General features: G+C 42.8%; 2 protein-coding genes across 2 annotated transcripts in view; one reads left to right on the top strand and one right to left on the bottom strand.

Annotated features, from left to right (window-relative positions):
* Positions 1 to 327: 327 nt before the first annotated feature.
* Positions 328 to 17,696, bottom strand: LSM3 (LSM3 homolog, U6 small nuclear RNA and mRNA degradation associated). Its single transcript, XM_046643985.1, has 4 exons — positions 17,622 to 17,696; positions 15,352 to 15,462; positions 13,040 to 13,135; positions 328 to 632 (listed from the first exon to the last, which is right to left on the bottom strand). Exons 1-4 carry the CDS (start codon positions 17,640 to 17,642, stop codon positions 552 to 554), a joined length of 309 nt encoding a protein of 102 aa, XP_046499941.1. The 5' UTR covers positions 17,643 to 17,696; the 3' UTR covers positions 328 to 551.
* A 166-nt stretch (positions 17,697 to 17,862) lies between these two features.
* Positions 17,863 to 19,882, top strand: part of XPC (XPC complex subunit, DNA damage recognition and repair factor) — a 33,391-nt gene continuing 31,371 nt past the window's right edge. Inside the window, exon 1 of the mRNA XM_046672861.1 lies at positions 17,863 to 18,028. Coding sequence (XP_046528817.1) covers positions 17,926 to 18,028 — 103 coding nt within the window. The 5' untranslated portion in view covers positions 17,863 to 17,925. The remainder of the gene's footprint in view (positions 18,029 to 19,882) is intronic.

Below are 19,882 nucleotides of genomic sequence, written 5' to 3'. Positions count from 1 at the left end.
TCCGTGCATTATTCTATCAGCACTAGTCTCACTGTTCTGCAATGGTTGGAGTAAACAACTGCCGCCCCAGAAGACTCCAGGGGAGGAAGCAGACTGACAAAACTGGAGTCCCCAGTGCTCACCCGGAGCCCCGAACACAGCGGACGCACTACAAATGTGCACAAATCAAGTGACTGCAAGCTGTGCGCTTACTTTAAAGGATTCATGAGACAGGAGACTGCACTGAAAAAAAAAATCAAAAAAGGAAACAACAAATTTAATTTAAAGAAAAAAACAAAACAAACTGCCTGAAAAGACAATGGAGCAAATCAACTCCTGAAAACAGAGTTCTGCATCTTGGTGATCACATTTATTGGAAGGGGTGGAGAAAAATAAACATGCCATTTTGCTTAAGAATTTGTGAGTTATCTGCATATCAACTCATTTCGGGTGTGGAAGAATCCTTGGTCATTTCTTAATATCAAAATCTAGGCAGGCTTCTCTTTTGAATATCTTCTACATTTAAAGAAGCAATCATACACACTATTTTCCACATGGATAAATCCTTTGTTTCAGCCAACTCTCAATGGAGGGGCAACTAGTACAACACCATCTCCCCGGACAAAGAGCATCGGGATATTCCGTTTTGTTGACTGGAAGAAGAAAAAAAAAGAACAGATTTATACAAATATGTAGTAGTAGTATTTATTTTTTAAGCGAGAAATTTGAAAACAAAAGACCAAATAGATTCATCATAACACAAACTGATTTTAAAAACCTGATCACTTACCTTTGTAGCACAAAGAATCATTCCATTAACCTCACTTTCCCTCAATATTAATAATTGGCAGAGACTGGAGCTATTGATCTTAATCCAGTCTCCTCCTCTCCTGGTACACAGCCAGACTACATTTCTCATGCTTCCGTGCAACCAGAAATAGCCATGGATTGGGTTTTCACCAATGGAAAGTGAACAGAAGTGACTGACTGACCCATAAACCTCCTATGAATGCCCTCTGTGGTCTTCCCCCCACTGCTGGATGGACTCAGATAATGGAGAACTGAGGGGATGGCAGAGCCACAAGACAGAAGCAGCCTGGGGCCCTGACTGAGCACCTCTAAGAAAGCTATTGTACTGCCCTAAAACCCCACTCAGGACTGTTCTGTGGGCGAGAAATAATATTCTATTGCAGCTGAGCCATTACGAGTTGCTTCTATGTGCTACTCACTCACACATATGGAATGGAGACCTGGGGCATCAGCCTGGGGGTCAAGCCTTAGGCAGTAAGGAAACAGATATGAAATGTTTGAAAGCCTCTTATGCCTTGGCAAAACATTCGGTAAAACCATTGCCTGCAAGGACTTGAAAGTAGCCCAAGGATCTCCCAAAGCTATAGGTTCTGGGAGAAGAGGGTAGAAAAGGCCAAATGTTAGTAGATGTTGCTGTTAACCTGAAGTCCTCAGCAAGGCAGTGTAAGAGACAAGCCCAGGCAAGGACCAGCTGCTATCGGGCAGAGATTACAAGAAGGGTTAGAAAAGCCAACTGTTTTTAGACTCCAAACTGAAGACAATAAGCAGGAAAAAAGCTGAGGAACAAAGCCCAGTAAAACTTCTCAGTTAAACAAACTCAGCCCTGAGGCAAAGATCAGATTAAGGGCGTTCCCTTCCCACCCAAACCTACTTTTAGCAAATGGCCTCAAAGTAATCAACATTCATTTGAGGGAGAGGAACAGAGGTGAGGAACCAGAGAAATAAAGGTGTCTATAAGCTGTGTCTAGGGAAGAACTTTATCTGAGGTTACTGGCCCACAGAATTAACTGGAAGTAAACAGATCAGAAACATCCGAAGTCCTAAGTTTTTAAAGAAATTGCATTGCCAGAGAAACCAGAGCTTGGCTAAAAAAGCCTTTGACTGAGTCTTCCAGCACAAGCAAGAAATTAGCTGTGAAAGCTCTGCAGCTCCCATTTAGGGTTGCCAGATTCAACAAATAAAAATACAAGTCACCCAATTAAATCTGAATTCTAGATAAACAAAAAAATTTTTTTTGTATAAGTCTGTCCTAAATATTGCATGGGACATACTTGACCTAACCAAGGTATTTCTTCTACTACCTGGACAGGAACATTCGTGCCTCCCCAGGGGATTCATCATTACCAAGGACCGGTAACTGCTGTCTGTTCCCATTCTTTCCTTTTCTGAAAGGGACTTTTTACCATGGATATCCTGTCCCTGCTCTGCTGCAGTGCCTGTGAGAGGGGCAACGCAACTAATTCACCTTTTTAGCTTACAGGAATCTGTACCACAAGTGGCCAGACGTAGATCTGACAGAGAACTGCATATCGTGTGGAGAGGGTGGACCCTGAGCTGCCTGTCCTGGGGCAGAGGTGAGGGTGTTCTGTGTGTGGGGAGCAGGGTTCGGAACACCCACTCTTGTTGGTCTTCATAGCAACTCCATGATCAAACTTACAAAGCTCAGTATAGCTATGCTGAGACCAGTGTAACAGCTCGCCTGGAGGATAACACAGCATGCCAGCCAGGCAGCAGCGGGAGGTCTCTCAGTGGGAGCCTTTACAACAGGCCAAGGACTGTTCTCTAGTGACTCAAGTGACAGCTCAGTTACCTGGTGGGTGCAGAAGCCACCCTGGTTTAACTGCTCTATGCTTCACAAAGTAAGCAACTGTCCCTGAGTGTAGCTTCAAAGTCACTAAGGAGGGGCAAGTGCCACTCCAAGCGTCACATCATGCTCAGGGAAGCCCAAAGCGACAGGTTAACAGTGTTTAGAGCTTATTCATAGTTCTCCCAGTTCACATGCAGTTTGTGAAGCAGTGGCATGTTCACCATAAGCATGTTTTCTAGTAAAACAGTTGACATTCCACTTTTATCAGGTTTCTAGGGAAAAGAGAATTGGTTAATTAATCCACGGTCATTTGTCCATGGAGAAGAGGATTTTTTTTTGAAACCCTTTGCTGATAGGTATACAGAGAGATTTGGTTGCCAGAGGGGCAGACTATAGCAGAAATTGCTAGCTAGTCATAAAAATTCCATTTTCTTTCCTTCTTGGGCACAAAAACTGTATTTCTCAGGTTCCCTTGCAGTTGGGTATGGTCATATCACTGAGTTCTAGCCTAAAGAATGTGAGAAGATCTATGTGGCACTTCAGGCCTGGTTCCTAAAACCTCCCAAGAGCATCACTCTGGTTCTTTTTGCTACCACTGGCTGGATGTGAAAGACAATAAAGACTTAGGGGATGACAGAGTTACAAGAAGAAAGCAGCCTGAGCTCCTGAATGACTGTGTGGAGGAAACTTGCCTAGAACAAGTATGTGATCAAGAAACAACTTCAATTGTGCTGAGTCATTACATGTGGAGGTGGTGGGGGGGATTTGTCACCATAGTCTAGCCAACGCTAACTAATATGCCCCAAAGGGTAAACTTTCAACTATCCACGTGTGAGTTACCTCCCTTGGGCTGTCTGTTTATATTATCCACCCAGGAGACCAGGCTATAGACAAATAATTCTTGAGAATGAGGACATGAGCAGGTATAAGGGGTTCAGCATGTAAACTTAACGTCCTTTAGGTAAGAAAAGGATTCTATAAAGTCAAGATCAGAAAAATGTATTGGGGGCTGGGGGCTGGCCTGGTGGCACAGCGGTTAAGTTAGCACATTCCACTTCTTGGCGGCCCAGGGTTCGCCAGTTCAGATCCTGGGTGCAGACGTGGCACTGCTTGGCACGCCATGCTGTGGTAGGCGTCCCACATATAAAGAAGAGGAAGATGGGCATGATGTTAGCTCAGGGCCAGTCTTCCTCAGCAAAAAGAGGAGGACTGGCAGTAGTTAGCTTAGGGCTAATCTTCCTCAAAAAAAAAAAAAAAAAGAAAGAAAGAAAAGAAAAATGTATTGGCTTTCTAGTAATGGTGGTGAATTTCATCCAGAATTTAAACCACACACACATATATACACATATATGTATGTACAAATATGTATACATACATATTTATATATAAATGTTTGCATGAGTGGACTTCACATTCAGTCTCAAAAAAGTTGAATGAATTAGTTTGAAACAGGAAAGATTTTATTTCAGTGCCAAGGACTGCAGATCCAAGCCTTGCCAGCTGTCAAACATATGGCCGGGGTAGGGGTTTGGGGAGGGTGCGCACACATGCACATATATATGTGTTCTCTTTATATGATTATGTATCAGGTACTATGATAGACACTAGACACAAAGAGATGAATAAGACATAGACCCATCCTTCTAGAATCCCCATTCTAGAAGTGAAGAGAAAGCAGAGAAGGTATGAATCTACCCTATAAGAGTACTTACACATAAGCAAAAGATAAAATTATTTATGGCAGGATATCATATCAGCAATGATTGAAAGATTTGTATCAGCAAAAGATTGAAAATGGCTATCTGTCCATCAATAGGAAGTTAAATAAATTATGGTACATCTATACAATGGAGTACCATAAAGCTAAAGCCAAAAGTATAGAGAAGCTATATATGAAAATGGAAAAAGTTCAGACATATTAAATCAAAAGAGCAAGGTGTGTAACAACAGGCATGGTATGCTATCTTTTATTTAAAAAAAATGGGGAAGGAAAAGAGTTTTTATTCACATATGGATAAAGACACTGGGGGATTCAAGAAACCAGTAACAGTGATTATCTCTGGGGGGAGGGGGAGTGAAAAGAAGATGAATAGAGGACGGGGTGGAAGACTTTTCATTACATTACTTTTCATGTTTAGTGACTGTTTAACTGTGTGAATCTATTATCTGTTCAAAAAGTTAAATTAAAATGGAAGCAATTTAAAATGGATAAGAAACAAAATATGGTACGTATTCAGTATAAGTGATATATAATATGGGATCATAAAAAGAACAATTACCTATGGACTGGGAAGTTTGGAGAGCGAGAAGAATTACTTCCGTATGGGGGAGTTGGTCTAGAGCTGCTCTGTCCAATACAAGAGCCACTAGCCACAGTGGCTAAATTAAAATTAAATAAAATTGAATATTCAGTTCCTTAGTCACAGCAGCACATATTTCAAGTGCTAAATAGCCATATATGGCTCATGGCTACTGTATTATGGGACAGTATGGATATCGAACATTTCCTTTATTGCAGACAGTTCTGTTGGACAGTGCTCATCTAGAGAAAGGTCCAAGGGAAACGTCTGACGCTGTCTAGAAGGCCTGCAGGCAAAGGTCTGCTAGGTAAGGGAGGCTGCTGCAAGCAGAGGCAGCAAGATGGCTCAGGTACCAAAGACGGCACAACATCCTCAGAGAAACTGGCGAGTCAAACCATGGGGAGTCTGGCGACGGAAGGTGGTAAACATGATAGATGTTTGAAAAGGTAGGCTGGGGCCAAGTAATACAGACCTTTAGCAGTCTAGAAAACGGACACATGAATAACGGAGGGCTGAAAGCTGACAGAGTATGACTACTCTCAACCTCCCCATTAACAAATCAGTAGTCAAGTTAACCACTCAGAAGTCCATTATATTACATTACATGGAAAAACCTATGGTGCGTGGGTCTCCCTGTTTTGGTAATATTGATGCTCATTAGTAATTTCAACAGAGGAAAGAGAGAGTAAAACATAACATGAGTCAGGTTGAGGAACCATTCAGTCTGGTTTCCTATCTTGGAGGGAAGTACCATGCTGCCGAATGAAACTGACTTTAGATATTTCTCACTATATTATCTTTCCTTTCTCTATCTACAGTTAATACACATTTACACACTCCAAGGAGAAACTACCAAATACATCTAAAATCCTACAAGGTTGCTTGTACAAGAAAATAGAACTTCTGCGTGGAAAATGGAACAATACTATACTTTCTAGAGAAGAAACTGTTTTGTCCTTACAGTTGAACTGAGAAATATTTTCATTTATCCGAAGATTTAACTTTTAACATTTTGCCTAATAAATCATGGCAATGGAAAGAAAAACACCTCACTAACTAAACAAACTTTGCTTCTCTTCTGCAGCTGCAGCTCTGGAGAGGAGGGCCATGTACACTCGGCGCAGCGGGCTGTAGCTGAATGCTGCCTTTTGCAGCAGCCGGCCCTCAAAGGCGGCAGTCAGGATCTTTAGGGAGATCAGTGACTGCGCCGAGAATCTGTTCGACACTTCACTCAGAGAATGCACATGTGCACAGACACACAACACTGTCAAACAGTTTCAGAGGAACCCTGCTCCAAGCAGATGGGAGCAGCACAAGTTGTGGATCTGCGGTCAGCTCGCTGCAAACCTGAAGTGAGCAGCACTGTTCCTCTCTCTGTAAGAACGGAAACCACAGCTGAGGAGTCATTTCTGTCATAGGCAGAATTCAACACAAGAGCATGAAACGTTTATGAAGAATCTATTTCTGTGATGAAATTTTTAGGTTAATAATGTTACATGAAAAAAGTAGAATATAAAATTGTATATTCTATATTACATGACATTTAAGATATCATCAGGCGTCTTGGGGGCCGGCCTGGTGGCTGAGTGGTTAAGTTTGCATGCTCCGCTTCGTTGGCCCAGGGTTTCGCTGGTTCGGATCCTGGGCGCATCCGCTCATCAGGCCACGCTGAGGCATCCCGCATACCACAACTAGAAGAACCCACAACTAAAAATACACAACTATGTACTGGGGGGATTTGGAGAGGGAAGTGCCAATCTTCAAAAAAAAAAAGAAAAAGATGTCATCATTTGTAAGCTTCAGTGCAACTAAAAAAAGCACAAATGCTTCTAATTAAACCATGACACAATTAATTCCTAGCATATCTGTAAGATACAGCTCCATTTTAGAGATGCTAAAATGTAAGAAACAGAAAGTGCATGTTAGAATTGGTACATTATGTCATGTCCATGTTAATAATAAAAAAAAAACGGCAACAAGAAAGACTGGAAGGAAATATAGGAAAATATTTCAGTGGATATTTCTGGTTGGTGAGATGGGTGGTTATCTTCTTATTATTTTTGTCTTCTAAAGTCTCTTAGTGAGTATGCGTTATTTATACGCTCAGAAAAAAATACATTAATTTGTGTTTTTGTGTTTTTTGGAGGAAGATTAGCCCTGAGCTAACATCTGCCACCAATCCTCCTCTTTCTGCTGAGGAAGACTGGCCCTGAGCTAACATCCGTGCCCATCTTCCTCTATTTTATGTGGGACCCCTGCCACAGCATGGCTTGACAAGCGGTGCATAGATCCACACAAAGGATCCAAACCAGAGAACCCTGGGCTGCTGAAGAGGAAGGTGCGCACATAACCACGGTGCCACCAGGCTCACCCCTACGTTAGTTTTTTTTTAAGTGCAGGAGACGCAACATAATTCTTCTGAATTTCTTTCCATTGAGACCAACAGCGACAAACACTAGGCGATGTTTCAACATAGAAGGAGTCTGATATTTTTGTAGGAAAACAACTTCACACAGAATAGCTTTCAGGGATCTTGTTAACATACCACCTAACACAAAAAGGTTCTGTTGATAAGATCTCTGTTCTGAACAGAGATGATTGCGACACTGTTACATTTTGCTAACACAGTTGAAACTTTCATTTGCTCCAGATGCTTTCCAAGGTGAGATTCTCATTTTTGTCTTTGAGGCCCAGCCTCATGACCTGCCACCATAACCACCCACCCTCTTTCGGCAAGGGATTTTCCAAAGCTTTTCGGCTTTGAGAGGTCTTGCTGCTTTGCCTAAAGACTGAGAATCATGTCTTATCAGACAGAGCAGGATGTGAGATCTCTTCTCTGCCAGGCAGAAATATTAGTAATAGGTGTGTTTCCATAACTTTCTTTAAAACGTAAAAGTATGTTTTATGAGCTTCTTGGGTACTGAAACTAACATAATTTGCATTTCTAACAAGCTCAACGGTGACACCAATACTGCACAAGGACAGTTTGAGACACTCTTAGAGAAACAAATACCATGTCTGCTGTCTGCTGGTACGAAGCAGTCCTTTCTTCCGGTTTCCTTCAAGCTGCAAAAGGTGCATCTAGTTCTAGGATAGTAAGTTTAGTGAAGGCGTCTACATCAAAACCATTCATATAATTTACCCAAATCCCTTACTCAGTGGTCATATTTCTGAATTAAAAAGTCCCTTCTCTTACCTTCACATGGCATCCACTTCATCCATGACTCCCCATTAATTCAATTATAGTTTTCTGGAGATCCAGTGAACAGAAATGAACACAGCATTTTCCAGGGTAAGCACCTTCTATGATTGCTCCCCATAATCCCTGCCTCTAGGCGTTCACGCCCTTGTGTAATCCCCTCCCTCTGAGTGTGGGTGAAACCTGTGCCTTGCTTCTAACCAACAGAATACTACAAAGGTAATGGGATGTCACTATTATGATCAGATTACATAAGACAGTGACTTTCATCTTATTGGCCAGCTCTCTTGCTGGGTTTGAGGAAGCAAGCTGCCAAGTAGTTAAGGCCCACGTGGCAAGGAACTGAGGTGCTCAGTCCAACAACCCTTGAGGACTGAATCCTGCTCACAACCATGTAAGTGAGCTTGGAAGCAGATCCTTTCCCAGCTGAGCCTTCAGATGAGCCCACAGCCCTTATGCAGCCTCATAAGAGACCCTGAAGCAGAGGACCCAGCTAAACTGTGTCTGGACACCTTAACCACAGGAACTGTGAGCTAATAAATGTGTCCCTTTAAGCCACTAAGTTTTGGGGTAATTTGTTATCTAGCAATATGTATTCTTAAAAGAAAAAGTCCTATGGTTATATAAGTTTGGGAAAAGCTGTATACTATATACTTTCTTAGAGATGGCAATGCAGATTAGCTTTGACTCAAGCCTGTTTCACTGGGCTCTTACAATTAAATACAACATATATAATAACACGGACAGCACAGTGCCTGACACACAGCAGGCATTCACCAAAGGTTAGTTCTCCAATCTCTCCCATTTCCACTTGTCTACTGTTAAAGTAAGTTTACATTATGATAGAACACTTTCTCCTATCTAGTGTACACTTTCTAAGATATTTTGCTTAACTGTTTACATTCAAAGTACCTGCAACTTCTCTGTGTAGTAGGCACTTTCTAAATTAGATTTTAAAGCCTACAACGGGAAGGACCAAGCACAGCTTGCCAGATCCTAGAGATTTATACTAGCATACCTCGTTTTATTGTGCTCTGCTTTATTGCACTTTACAGATACTGTGATTTTTACAAGACCCTCTACCAGTAAAAAGATTATGACTTGCTGGAGGCTCAGATAATAGTTAGTAACTTTTAGCAAAAAGGTATTTTTTAATCAAGGTCTGTACATTGTTTTTTAAGACATAATACTGTTGCACACTTAACAGACTATAGTATAGTGTAAACATAACTTGAATACACACTTGGAAACCAAAAACTTTGTGTAACTCACTTTATTGTGGTGGTCTGGAACCAAACCCATGCTATCTCCGAGGTATGCCTTTACGATAATCTCTTGTAGTCAGTCTATCCATGTTAGCTCAGCCATTGCTGAGCTATCTAGCAGAACTTGGTGCTATCCTGCTAACACCATCCACCAGTTCTATCATCAATTACTCTGAGCCCCAGGCCCTGATACAGAGAAAGGAACCCTGCAGGCTTTGAAGCCACCTAGGCCTGGGTTTGAAACCCCTACCATCTCTCTCCCTAGCTGAATCTGGTTTCCTCAGCTGGCAAATGGGAGTCATAACACTGACCTCAGTGTTACTGGGAAATTAAATGTCATAAAACATACAAGTGTTTGGCACATAGTAGCTACGCAACATGTTACCATTCTCCCCTCTCTACTCTCTTCCTGAGTAAGTGAATATTTATTTATTTTTTTCCTTTTATGACAAAGTATTTCCTTAAAATCAAATTTGTGTGTTTTCCCCTAAACATTATTTAGCACAGAACTCAGAACAAGAGGTTTTCACATTTGAATGGAACCTAAGAGCTCATTACCAATCATCTCGTTTTTCAGGCAAGGAAGTGAATGCAGAAAGAGGCTAATCAACTTACTGTTACAAACTATAATACTGTCAAATCTTGGAAAAATAGACCCACTGACATCCTCAAATAAAATCAACAAAAAGGCAAAATATTAAAAGCCTAATAAAACTGGTTAGCAAGTTATATACCAGAAGCTGAAACTGGATAAAAATCAATTCTTGGAAGGCTGTGACTTTTCATCTATTCATGCTGTTTCCAATTCACAGCTATTTTATTTTATTTTTTATTTATTTTTTTTGAGGAAGATTAGCCCTGAGCTAACTACTGCCAGTCCTCCTCTTTTTACTGAGGAAGCCTGGCCCTGAGCTAACATCTGTGCCCATCTTCCTCTACTTTATATGTGGGACACATACCACAGCAAGGCTTTTGCCAAGCAGTGCCATGTCTGTACCCAGGATCCGAACTGGTGAACCCCAGGCCAACGAGAAGCAGAACGTACGCACTTAACCGCTGCGCCACTGGGCTGGCCCCCCAGTTATTTTAAAACTTAATAGTATGCACCTTGCCTCTCTAACAAGACTATCCTTCATTATCTCTCCTCTCTCCCCTACCCGATACTCCTTTAACGACCTGAGCATATACTTAATGCCTACAGCTACAAGGCACTATGGGGAACACAACAAATAATGTCCTGGTCTCTGCCCTCAAATAGCTCATAAGATGAAAAGCAATATACAAATGAAAAAGTAAATAAGATCACTGTCAGTGGAGAGGGCCGAGAATTAGAAGATCCAACCAAAGGAGGAAAGAAGGTCGAGATGGTCAGAGAAAGTGTCACAGAAGAGCTGGGGCTGAGCTGGTTCCTGAAACAGGCTTTGTAGGAAAGAGACAGGGAGAACATTCCAGGTAGGAGAAATATGGGAAAAGAGAAGCAGACTATAGATGGCACACTCTGAGGACAGTGAGTGGACCAACTCGGCTAGAGGAATCATCAGAGGGGAGACAGGAAAGTTATAATCACACTCTGGAGGGCCTCAGCCTGAATCTGTGCTTTGCTCTACAGGGCACAGAAGGCCTTAAAAGTCTCTAAGCATGACTGTGACAAATGAAAGCAGTGTTTGAGGACCATTACTTTGGCAGTCAGACATGCATGGGCTGGAAAGGAGGTGGACATGAAGAGTAGTACCTGAGCTAGGGTCATGGCAACGGGGAAGCAATGACACATAAATCAACGTGAAGAATAGACTGAAACAGTTACTGATCACAGTGAGTGAAAGGGAGAAGTCCCAGGAAATTCTGAGACCTATGGTCTAAATAACTGAGAAAATCATGCACAGAAATAGGAAATTGAGAATGACCCTATTTTGCAGGTGAAGAACACCAGGAGCTTAGTTTTAGATGCACTGAGTTTGAGATAACATCTAAAGTGGAAATGTTTTCAATAAGAATCTTGGAAATGAGAGAGTGAAACTCAGAAAAGGAATAAAACTGGACACACAGGTTTACCCAAAATCATAATGGCCACTGATCACCACGTCACCAGCTTGGCAAACACCAAATTCACTGTACCCTGTTATAATCCTGGGAGGCAGGCACAGTTACCAGCATTTTACAGAGGGAGTCCCTGAGGCTTAGAAAGTTTCTATAACTTTGTCTGCGTTTACATAACTAATCATCAGCAGCCAGGATTTGAACCCAGATCTCTTAAGAGCTCAAGCTTTCATGCAACCTCTCAATAAATCCTCAGTAGCTGTAGGAAGTGGTCCTATTACCATCCTCATTTTATAGACAAGGAATTATAGTCACAGACAGGTTGGGTAATTTGGTACAATTATATAGCTGGTAAGCAAGGGAGTCAAGATTTGAATCCAGGCAGTCCTGCAATCTGAATCCACATTTTCAACTACTATGCTCTAGAAGAGTTAGAGACTGGCTTCCCAATATTTAAAGGACTTAACAAATGTGATTTTCTTTTTATGTTGAACAATGAATGTGCAAAGATCTGGAAGACCTGCATAACTCAGTGACCTAATATTTTCCAAATGGCCAGCGCTTGATGTTACAAAATCACGTGTGTGTAAAGATTCAAAGTGCAAGGCAGACCAATAAATTTGCATATAACAAAAGTATGAAAAGTTCACTGATGTGGTTTCAGATTCGACAATGCAACTTTAAGAATCTACCCCTTGTTGAGTTTGGGTGTAGCATCAAAGAAGAGTAGCCACAAAAAAAACACCTCCCTTCTCAAACTACTCATCTGTGGAACTTCAGATTTTCTTCAACTATAACATATCACAACATATTAAATGCAGAAAAAAAGATGTGAGAATCTAGATATCATCAACTAAGTCAGGCATTAAAGAGATTTGCAAAAATGTAAAACAAAGACACTTCTCACTAAATATTTTGTTTTAGGAAATATAGCCATTATTCATTAAAATGTTACCTATGTTAACATGTTATAAGTTTATCATTATTTTTAACGAGTTAATAAGTATTTTTAAATTTCTCAGTTTTAGTTTCTATTAAATATTGATAGATCAAATCCACATCAAACAAAAGAACATTGCCCAGTATCACTGTTATACACTAGTACATATATGCATCTTAGACTGTCATATCGCATTGAATCCTGGCCACCCTATAAGGTAGCTGGGAGTATTCCTGCTTACCAATGTCGAATTAAGTCTGCAAAGTCAATTCCCTTGCCTCACGTACTCCAGGTAGGAAGTGGCCAAGCCAGTACTGGAAACCAGGTCTGTCTGACTCCGAAGTTTTTCCTTTTATTTTTTACTTATTTATTTATTTTGGTGAGGAAGATTGGCACTGAGCTAACACCTGTGCCAATCTTCCTCTATTTTGTATATGGGACACCACCACAGCATGGCTTGATGAGTGGTGTGTAGGTCTGCTCCTGGGATATGAACCTGTGAACCCCAGGCTGCCAAAGCAGAGCACGTGAACTTAACTACTACGCCACCGGGCCAGCCCCTCAAAGCCTGTGCTTTTAATTGCTACACTCTGAGTCCATGAGTAGGTGTCAAAACATGACAGGCTTTCCATAAATGTCAAGCTGTTGGATGTTGAGAACAACTGACATTTTAAAAGGGATGAATAGAATTGCATGACTTACTTTATATATCTCTTCATATGTTTCTTCATCAATTTCTATAGTAGTCACAGTTTCTTCTACATCTCCCAATATCATATTTAAATGCTGATCATAAGCCTGAAGTGGGAGGGTGCGGGACCAAGAAATTTAATAATCAAATTAAGAAACAATGAATAGGGCTTACAATATGCAAATGGCTCAATTACAAGTAACCACAATACTTATACCACAAACTTTCACACAAAAATAAAGATAATCCTGCTGTACTAATATACTGTTTCTCTGCAAATCATTCCAACAATAACTTAATTGACCTGATAAAAATACAACACTATGTGGCCAAAAATGAATTTACTCAAAATAACTTGAAATCATTTTTAAACTGTCCACCCTACTTGTTATTCAAGGCAGCCACATCATTTATAATATTTAATTATGAAAAACAGCAAATTCATCACTTTTCAGTAGAATTCTTTCAACTCCCTCTGGAACAGTGTGACAAGAAAGATACAGTAAAGGAGACAAAATTCTTCAGCTGCTAAGATGACGGCAGTGCAGTCTCCTAAAGGCATGAGACACTGCCATTCAACCCTCCCTGTCTCAAACTAAGCACCCCAAGGTAAAGCAAGCAGAGCAACACCCCGCCCGTTTACAGCCTAGCTACAACCGGCACCTGTGGGCTCAATCAATAAATGGTGCAACTCAGATATTCAGGGATGTCCTCATTCCAAGCTCCAAAGCTCATGCATTTTACTAAAAGGTGAACCTTCGGGGACCTTGTTCCAAACGCACTTACACTTACTTCTAACAAGGTGTTAAATGGTTCACCAGCTCACACCAAAATGAAAGCGGCTGCCAGGCAGAGCACACCAACAAGAGCAAAGATCTACAGATAGGGGCCAGAGAACAAACAGAGAAGCCTGGGGGCCATGCAGGATAGAGGCAACTGAGTCTAGGCAGGGAACTGGAGACGCCTCCAAGAGTTAAGGCAACACGTCTGTCCTGGGATGTCTCTCCATGTGCCAGTGGCCCATGTGATTAAGCTCAATTCTATTTTTCCTGGCAAAGGTGTTGCGATTCCATTTCCTGGGGTTCCTCTTCCCTCAAGGCTAGCTGTATATTAAGACTACTGCCTCCCTAAGCCCCTACTTCCTTTCCAAGCACAGGAGGTTCTTTGCCTTTAGGTTTTATGGAAGGTAGAATCATAGTACTTAAAAATGGGGCTGAAGTCAGACAGCCTAGGTTCATACTCTGGCCCTCCCTTTACAGGCTGTGTCACCTTAAGCAAGTAACTTCACCTTTCCGAACCTGAGCTGCCTCAAGTGCAAAACAGGCATAATTACTATCTACCCGCACAGGGTTGTTATAAAGATTAAATGAGATATTACATACAAAACACTTCGAATAATAGTACATGGCATATAATAAATGCTCAATAAATATTAGCTATTTTTAATCACTGTAGGGCAGAATCAAAGTAATAAAAACAACACACTCAGGAAAGTAACAAGTTATCAAGAAGAGGCAAAACCTTCAGTATGCTCTCTTTATAAATAAATAGGACCACTTCAGGGGACCAATGTTGTAGAAATATTTGCAGATATACAAAAAGAAATACGTACAAAAATGCTTACTGTACCATTATTTATAGTAGCAAGAAATGGAAAACCATCTAAATATCACTACCATCAATACAGAATTCTATGCAGTCATTAAAAAGAATAAAGGAGATTTACAGGCACTCATGATCAATAATTTCCAAGAGTAAGTGAAATAGAAAAGTGCTCAAAATATAGTAATATAGCAAGATCCCATTTACTTTTTTCAGAGGTGGTTATGTGGTGCAAATATACGCATATGGACCCATTTATACGTACACACGTGTAAAGATAGGGAAAAGATCTGAAAGACTATACACGACTTTTAACAGTGGTTACCAATTGAAAAAATGGAATTTCATCTTTTACTCTATGCATTTCTGTGCCATTTTTTACAACCAACTACAAATTTACGTACATGTCAGTAATTTAAAGAAGTTTTAAATAAGAATACAGGACAAGTAAATGTTATTTACAAATAAACAGAAGGAATAAATGAAAGAAATGGATATGTTCTTTAATAAACACATCATTTCTGTTAACAGAAAATAGGTTAAAAATATGAATAAAATAGTTGTATTCAGCTTGCAGAAATATAGGTGACTTTCCACCTCCCTCTTGTCTACATTCAAAATACTCTTCCACAGTGGACAGTTTTTACATTTTAAGGGGGAAAGGGTAGGTGGGATGACAAAGCATAATCTGATTTCCAGGTAATTTAATAAATTTACTCACATGTAATCTACCTCGAAGCTCTCTGTCATTTCTCATTTTCACATAAATTCGCTCATCCAGGCTGAGCCTGATCAGATCCAAGGGCTCTTCTACGGTGTTGGTAGTTTGTTGCTGATAAAAGAAACAGGCTTAGTAAATACAGTAGTAGGGAGAGCATGGTGTTCGAATCACTGCTATGCTGTGTGACTGCGGACAAGTTACTTAACCCCTCTGCGCCTCAGTCTCCTAATCTGTAAAACGTGGATAACAATAGTGCCTACCCAGGACTGCTGTTGTGAGGCTTAAACGACATATATGAAGGCTTAGAACAGTGCCTGGCACATACGTGCTACACAAACGAGAGCCGAAACACACATACACAGGAAGGAGTTAAACACAAGATAATCACGACTGCACTTTGTTCTCTCAAAACCTAAACTACCTGACCCAATTTCAAGGTTTAGGGAGTCACTCTCAGAGACTTTAGCCCTACCTCCAATATCACTTAGTAATTTGAAAAACATTCACTTAATGACTACCACACACTAGTCAGAATGCTAAGCAAGGATAAGGGTTTGAGGGAAGATTACGAGTTCAGTACAGGGCAGGCTGAGCTTAGGGTGCCCAGCGGCCAGTAGGATGACTACCTTTAGCAGGAAGCAGAGAATACTGGTGGAAAGTACTAGCTTTGGAGTCAGGCAGCGTGGGTTCAGCCGCTGACTCTGCTACTTACAAACTGAGATTAAAAATCATGCCGTCTCTAATTGTCTCCTTGTTTGTAAAATGAAGCAGCCAGAATCTTCCTTTCACGATTCTTGTGAGGATTAAATGAGCTAATGTATTTAAAACAGTACCTCGTAAAGAGAAAAGTACCAATAAACGGTTCAAGCTATTACTACTAGGGAACTGTTGGAAACACAGGTCTCAGAGAGATGAGGGTGGGATGACTTGGAGTCATGCATAGGGAAAGGAGAAGCCAGGAGAGTTGATACGATTCTTGAGCTTCTTCAGTGAGCACATGATGCCAGCGGAGAGTGACTGAATGCCGCAGGCTCCACAGCGTGAAAAGGCTAGATGGGAAAAAAAATCCTGACTTCAACAGGTCCCCTCCTCAGTGGAACAGGTGTTTGTTAAGGGCCAGCTAACCAATACTGGATTAGAATACTACAGAAGTCAGTCCCTGCTCTCAAGGAGCTCATTTTAGTGGGGAGAGGCGCATAAATGACTACTATACTGTAAGAACAGACTCATGACAGAGCCCTACTGCTCCTTCAACCTCAGTCTGGGATGCCCACTGTCCAGCTTTTAATCCTGTAGCTTTAAGGACTGCCTTTTCCAAGAGGCCTCCCCGATCATCCAATTCACTCACTCAGTAACTATCTGAGTGTTTCCGGCACTGTTCTAAAAGCCGAGGACAGAATAGCGATTAAAACAAAACTCTTGTTCTTAAGGACCTCACATTCCAGTGCGGGGAGAGAGACATTAAACAAAGCAGCATACACGTGGTATGAACAACTAACATGCTTTGAAGAAAAATAAAGCAGACTGGGGAAGAGTGCTATTTCCTGCAGGTGGCCCGAGAAGCCCTCTTCGATGAGGTGAGATTTCACTAGAAAGCTGAAGAAGCTGTGGCCTGATCCACAAAGATATCTGAGGAAGAGCGTTTTGGGAAGAGGGAAGAGCAGGTGAGAAAGCCTGCAGGACCGTCAATTATTCTGTATCACAGGTCCTTGCTCGTGTGCTCCATACCACACCGTTCCTACATAACGCACGTATTTATGTTTACTTTTCATCTGTCCTCCCCAGAATATAAGCTCCAAGTGGGGACAGGGATCACGTACGTCCATGCCGGTGTCCCTGGTGCTTAGAACGGTGTCTAGGCAAACGCTGATGTTCACTACGGATTTGCTGAATGAGTAATAATTGTTTCGCCCTTAACTTTACCACCACGCTTTCTTTCAGGATTTCGACAGCTCCGTGAGGCAGACAGGGATAATTATTTCCATTCTACCGATAAAGGTGAGACTCAAGACAAAGGAAGCGACAAGCGGGAGCAATAACTAGTTTTCAGGCGGGCTTCGGACAGGAAAAGATCTGAGGGCCTGAGGCAACAGTCGGAGGGGGCGCGGTTACCAACGGGCCGACTAAGGCCACGAAGACCTGGGAAGAGGCGGCATGACAGGCCACCTTCTCGCGAGTTTGCAGAAGACAACCCTGGCACGCACAGCCGAGCAGGCCCAGGGCTGGGAGCCGGGAGCCGCTCCTGAGCGAGCTCCGAAGAAGTCACTCACCTGATCCACGTCGTCCGCCATGTTTCAAACCCTGCGCTCTTTCCTGCCTCTCGCGAGAGTACGCGAGCCCCCGCCCCCCCCGTCTCCGGAAACGCGAGGAAGCAATGCACCGGAAGCACAAAGAGAACTGTTTTGCACCTTCTTGCTTCTTGAGGTTTGCATTGGTCGTTTGGGGCTGGGGCGGAGCTTCGCCCGGGGGTGGAGACTCGGCCCGTAAGGAAGGGGCGTGGCCGTGCCTCGCGCCACCTGGGCCGCCGCCCGCGGCTTGGTGCGTCACGCGTGGGGAGAGTCTTGCCCGGGCAACATGGCTAGGAAGCGCGCAGCCGGCAGCGGGCGGCGGGGGCGCGAGCCGCGCGGCCAGAAGGCCAAAGGCGAGAGCGCGGCCCGGCGTGAGCAGAAGGAGGCGGGTGAGAGCGAGGCCGAGCCGGGCTTAGGGGGAGATGCCGGAGGAGGGCAGGGGACAGGCCCGGGTGGGGGAGCGGGGAGCCGGCGCCTGGAGGTGGAGGGTCGAGGGAGACAAGCGGGGGCCGCTGCCCGGGTCCTCCCCGATGTCGTTGCGTCTCCTCCGCGCGAGGAGCGCTGCGCCCTGAGCGGCTCCCCCGCCCGACCCGACAGGAGCTCCCCTGCGTAGCCTCTTTGCTGCTGCCTGTTGCCCACAGGATAAAGTCTAAGCCTTCTGGCAAATGCACAGGGCTGGACAGGCGAAAGGCAGTGCAGTTATTTTGTGTCCGCAGAAGACGCATGGACCAGGACGTAGAGTGCAGTGGTGTGCTGACTCCCAGACTATCTTCAGCTAAGTCTCACCCAAGAGTTCGAGGTTCGGAGCCAACCTGACTCTTGCACGTGGATTTCCAATAGGCGTCTTATATGTGCCATGGGCAAAGCAAGCAAAGCAAAACTCTTGGTTTTCCCCGGTACACCTGTTCCTTCCCCACACTTTTCCATCTCGGTAAATGATCCCTTCACCCAGTTGTCAGAGCAGACCCCCCTTTTCCTTGCACGCACACATCCTGTGAGCGAGTCCTGTCAGTTCAACCTCAGAACTATAGCTCCAATCTCTCCACTTCTCTTTATTTCCGCGGCCACAGCCCTTGTCCAAGCCACCATCACTTCTCAGCTGAAGGATCGCAGTCACCTCTTCACTGGTCTTCCTACTTCCTTTCGTTCCTCTGCAGTAGTACTCTGCTCACCAGCCCAAAGGATCCTTTAAAAAAAGGTCAGATCGTGCTGTGCTCCTACTTCAAACCCTCTGTGGCTTCTCTTGGTGTAAAGTCCAGCCAGATTCCTCACCGTGGCTTACAAGACCCTACTTGATTTGGCTGCTGCTACCTCTCCTGTTGTCTCCCACCACTCCTCCTTGCCAGATACTCTCCTTGTTGGCCTCCTTTCTGTTCCTCAAACATGCCATGTTATTTCTCACCTGGAGCCTTTGCCTTTGATGTTCCTTCTGCCTGGAATGTTCTTCATGGCTCTTGTCATGGCTGATTTCTTCTGTTCCTTCAGGTCTCAACTCAGACACTCCTTGAGCATCTATCTAAGATGGTCTTCCCCAGGCCCTCTTGATCGCATAGGCCCTCAAGCCCTTGTCACAATCTGTAATGATCTTGTTAATTTGCTTGCCTCCTTTTTGATTGCTTATCTTACTAGACTTTAAGTTTCATGAAAGCATGTCTTATGTTTTGCTATATTTTATCTTGTCATCAGCCCCCCCCCCCGTATACTAAGTGCTCAATAAATATTTTAAGTAGTTGCGAAATGCATGCTTTGGAAAGGATTTCTGAGCTTCCTGATAACTGGGTAGAAGATTAGGTAACCAGCAAGGACTCTGACACTAGATTCACCAATTCTGTGATTCTGTATATAAGTTCGTTGTCTATTAGGAAATAGTCAAATGGTAACCATTTCTAAACATAGAAGGTGATTTACCTCACAATTAATGAGTTCCATTTTATCAATTCATTTACTCATTCAGATAACATTTTTTGAGTGTGTGCTATGTGCTGTACATGAGCTAGATGACATCGGAGAGAGCTTTCTTGGAAAAGCTTAGAGTGTGTAGTGTTGACATTTACAAAAAATACCCAAGGCAGAATACACAAGGTGTGGATATCATGGGAGAAGATACAAGGCTTTGTGGCTTCTGAATAATCACGTTTGACTGGAGAGATTGGGATGTGCTCTCTGGAGGAGTGATGTGTGATGCGTGATTTAGGATGGGTGATATTCAGCAGATGGCTGTGAAAGAGGGTTGGTGCTGGGGC

Source organism: Equus quagga, chromosome 1 (genome assembly GCF_021613505.1).
Source record: "Equus quagga isolate Etosha38 chromosome 1, UCLA_HA_Equagga_1.0, whole genome shotgun sequence".
Classification (NCBI taxonomy): domain Eukaryota; kingdom Metazoa; phylum Chordata; class Mammalia; order Perissodactyla; family Equidae; genus Equus; species Equus quagga.
This window is presented reverse-complemented; position numbering and strand designations above follow the sequence as displayed.

Coding starts and splice junctions, on each gene's coding strand:
- LSM3 (XM_046643985.1), bottom strand. CDS start 17,642: ATGGCGGACGACGTGGATCAG. Junction 15,463..17,621: donor TGGCGGACGACGTGGATCAG/GTGAGTGACTTC, acceptor TTCTTTTATCAG/CAACAAACTACCAACACCGT. Junction 633..13,039: donor CATATGAAGAGATATATAAA/GTAAGTCATGCA, acceptor TTCTTCTTCCAG/TCAACAAAACGGAATATCCC.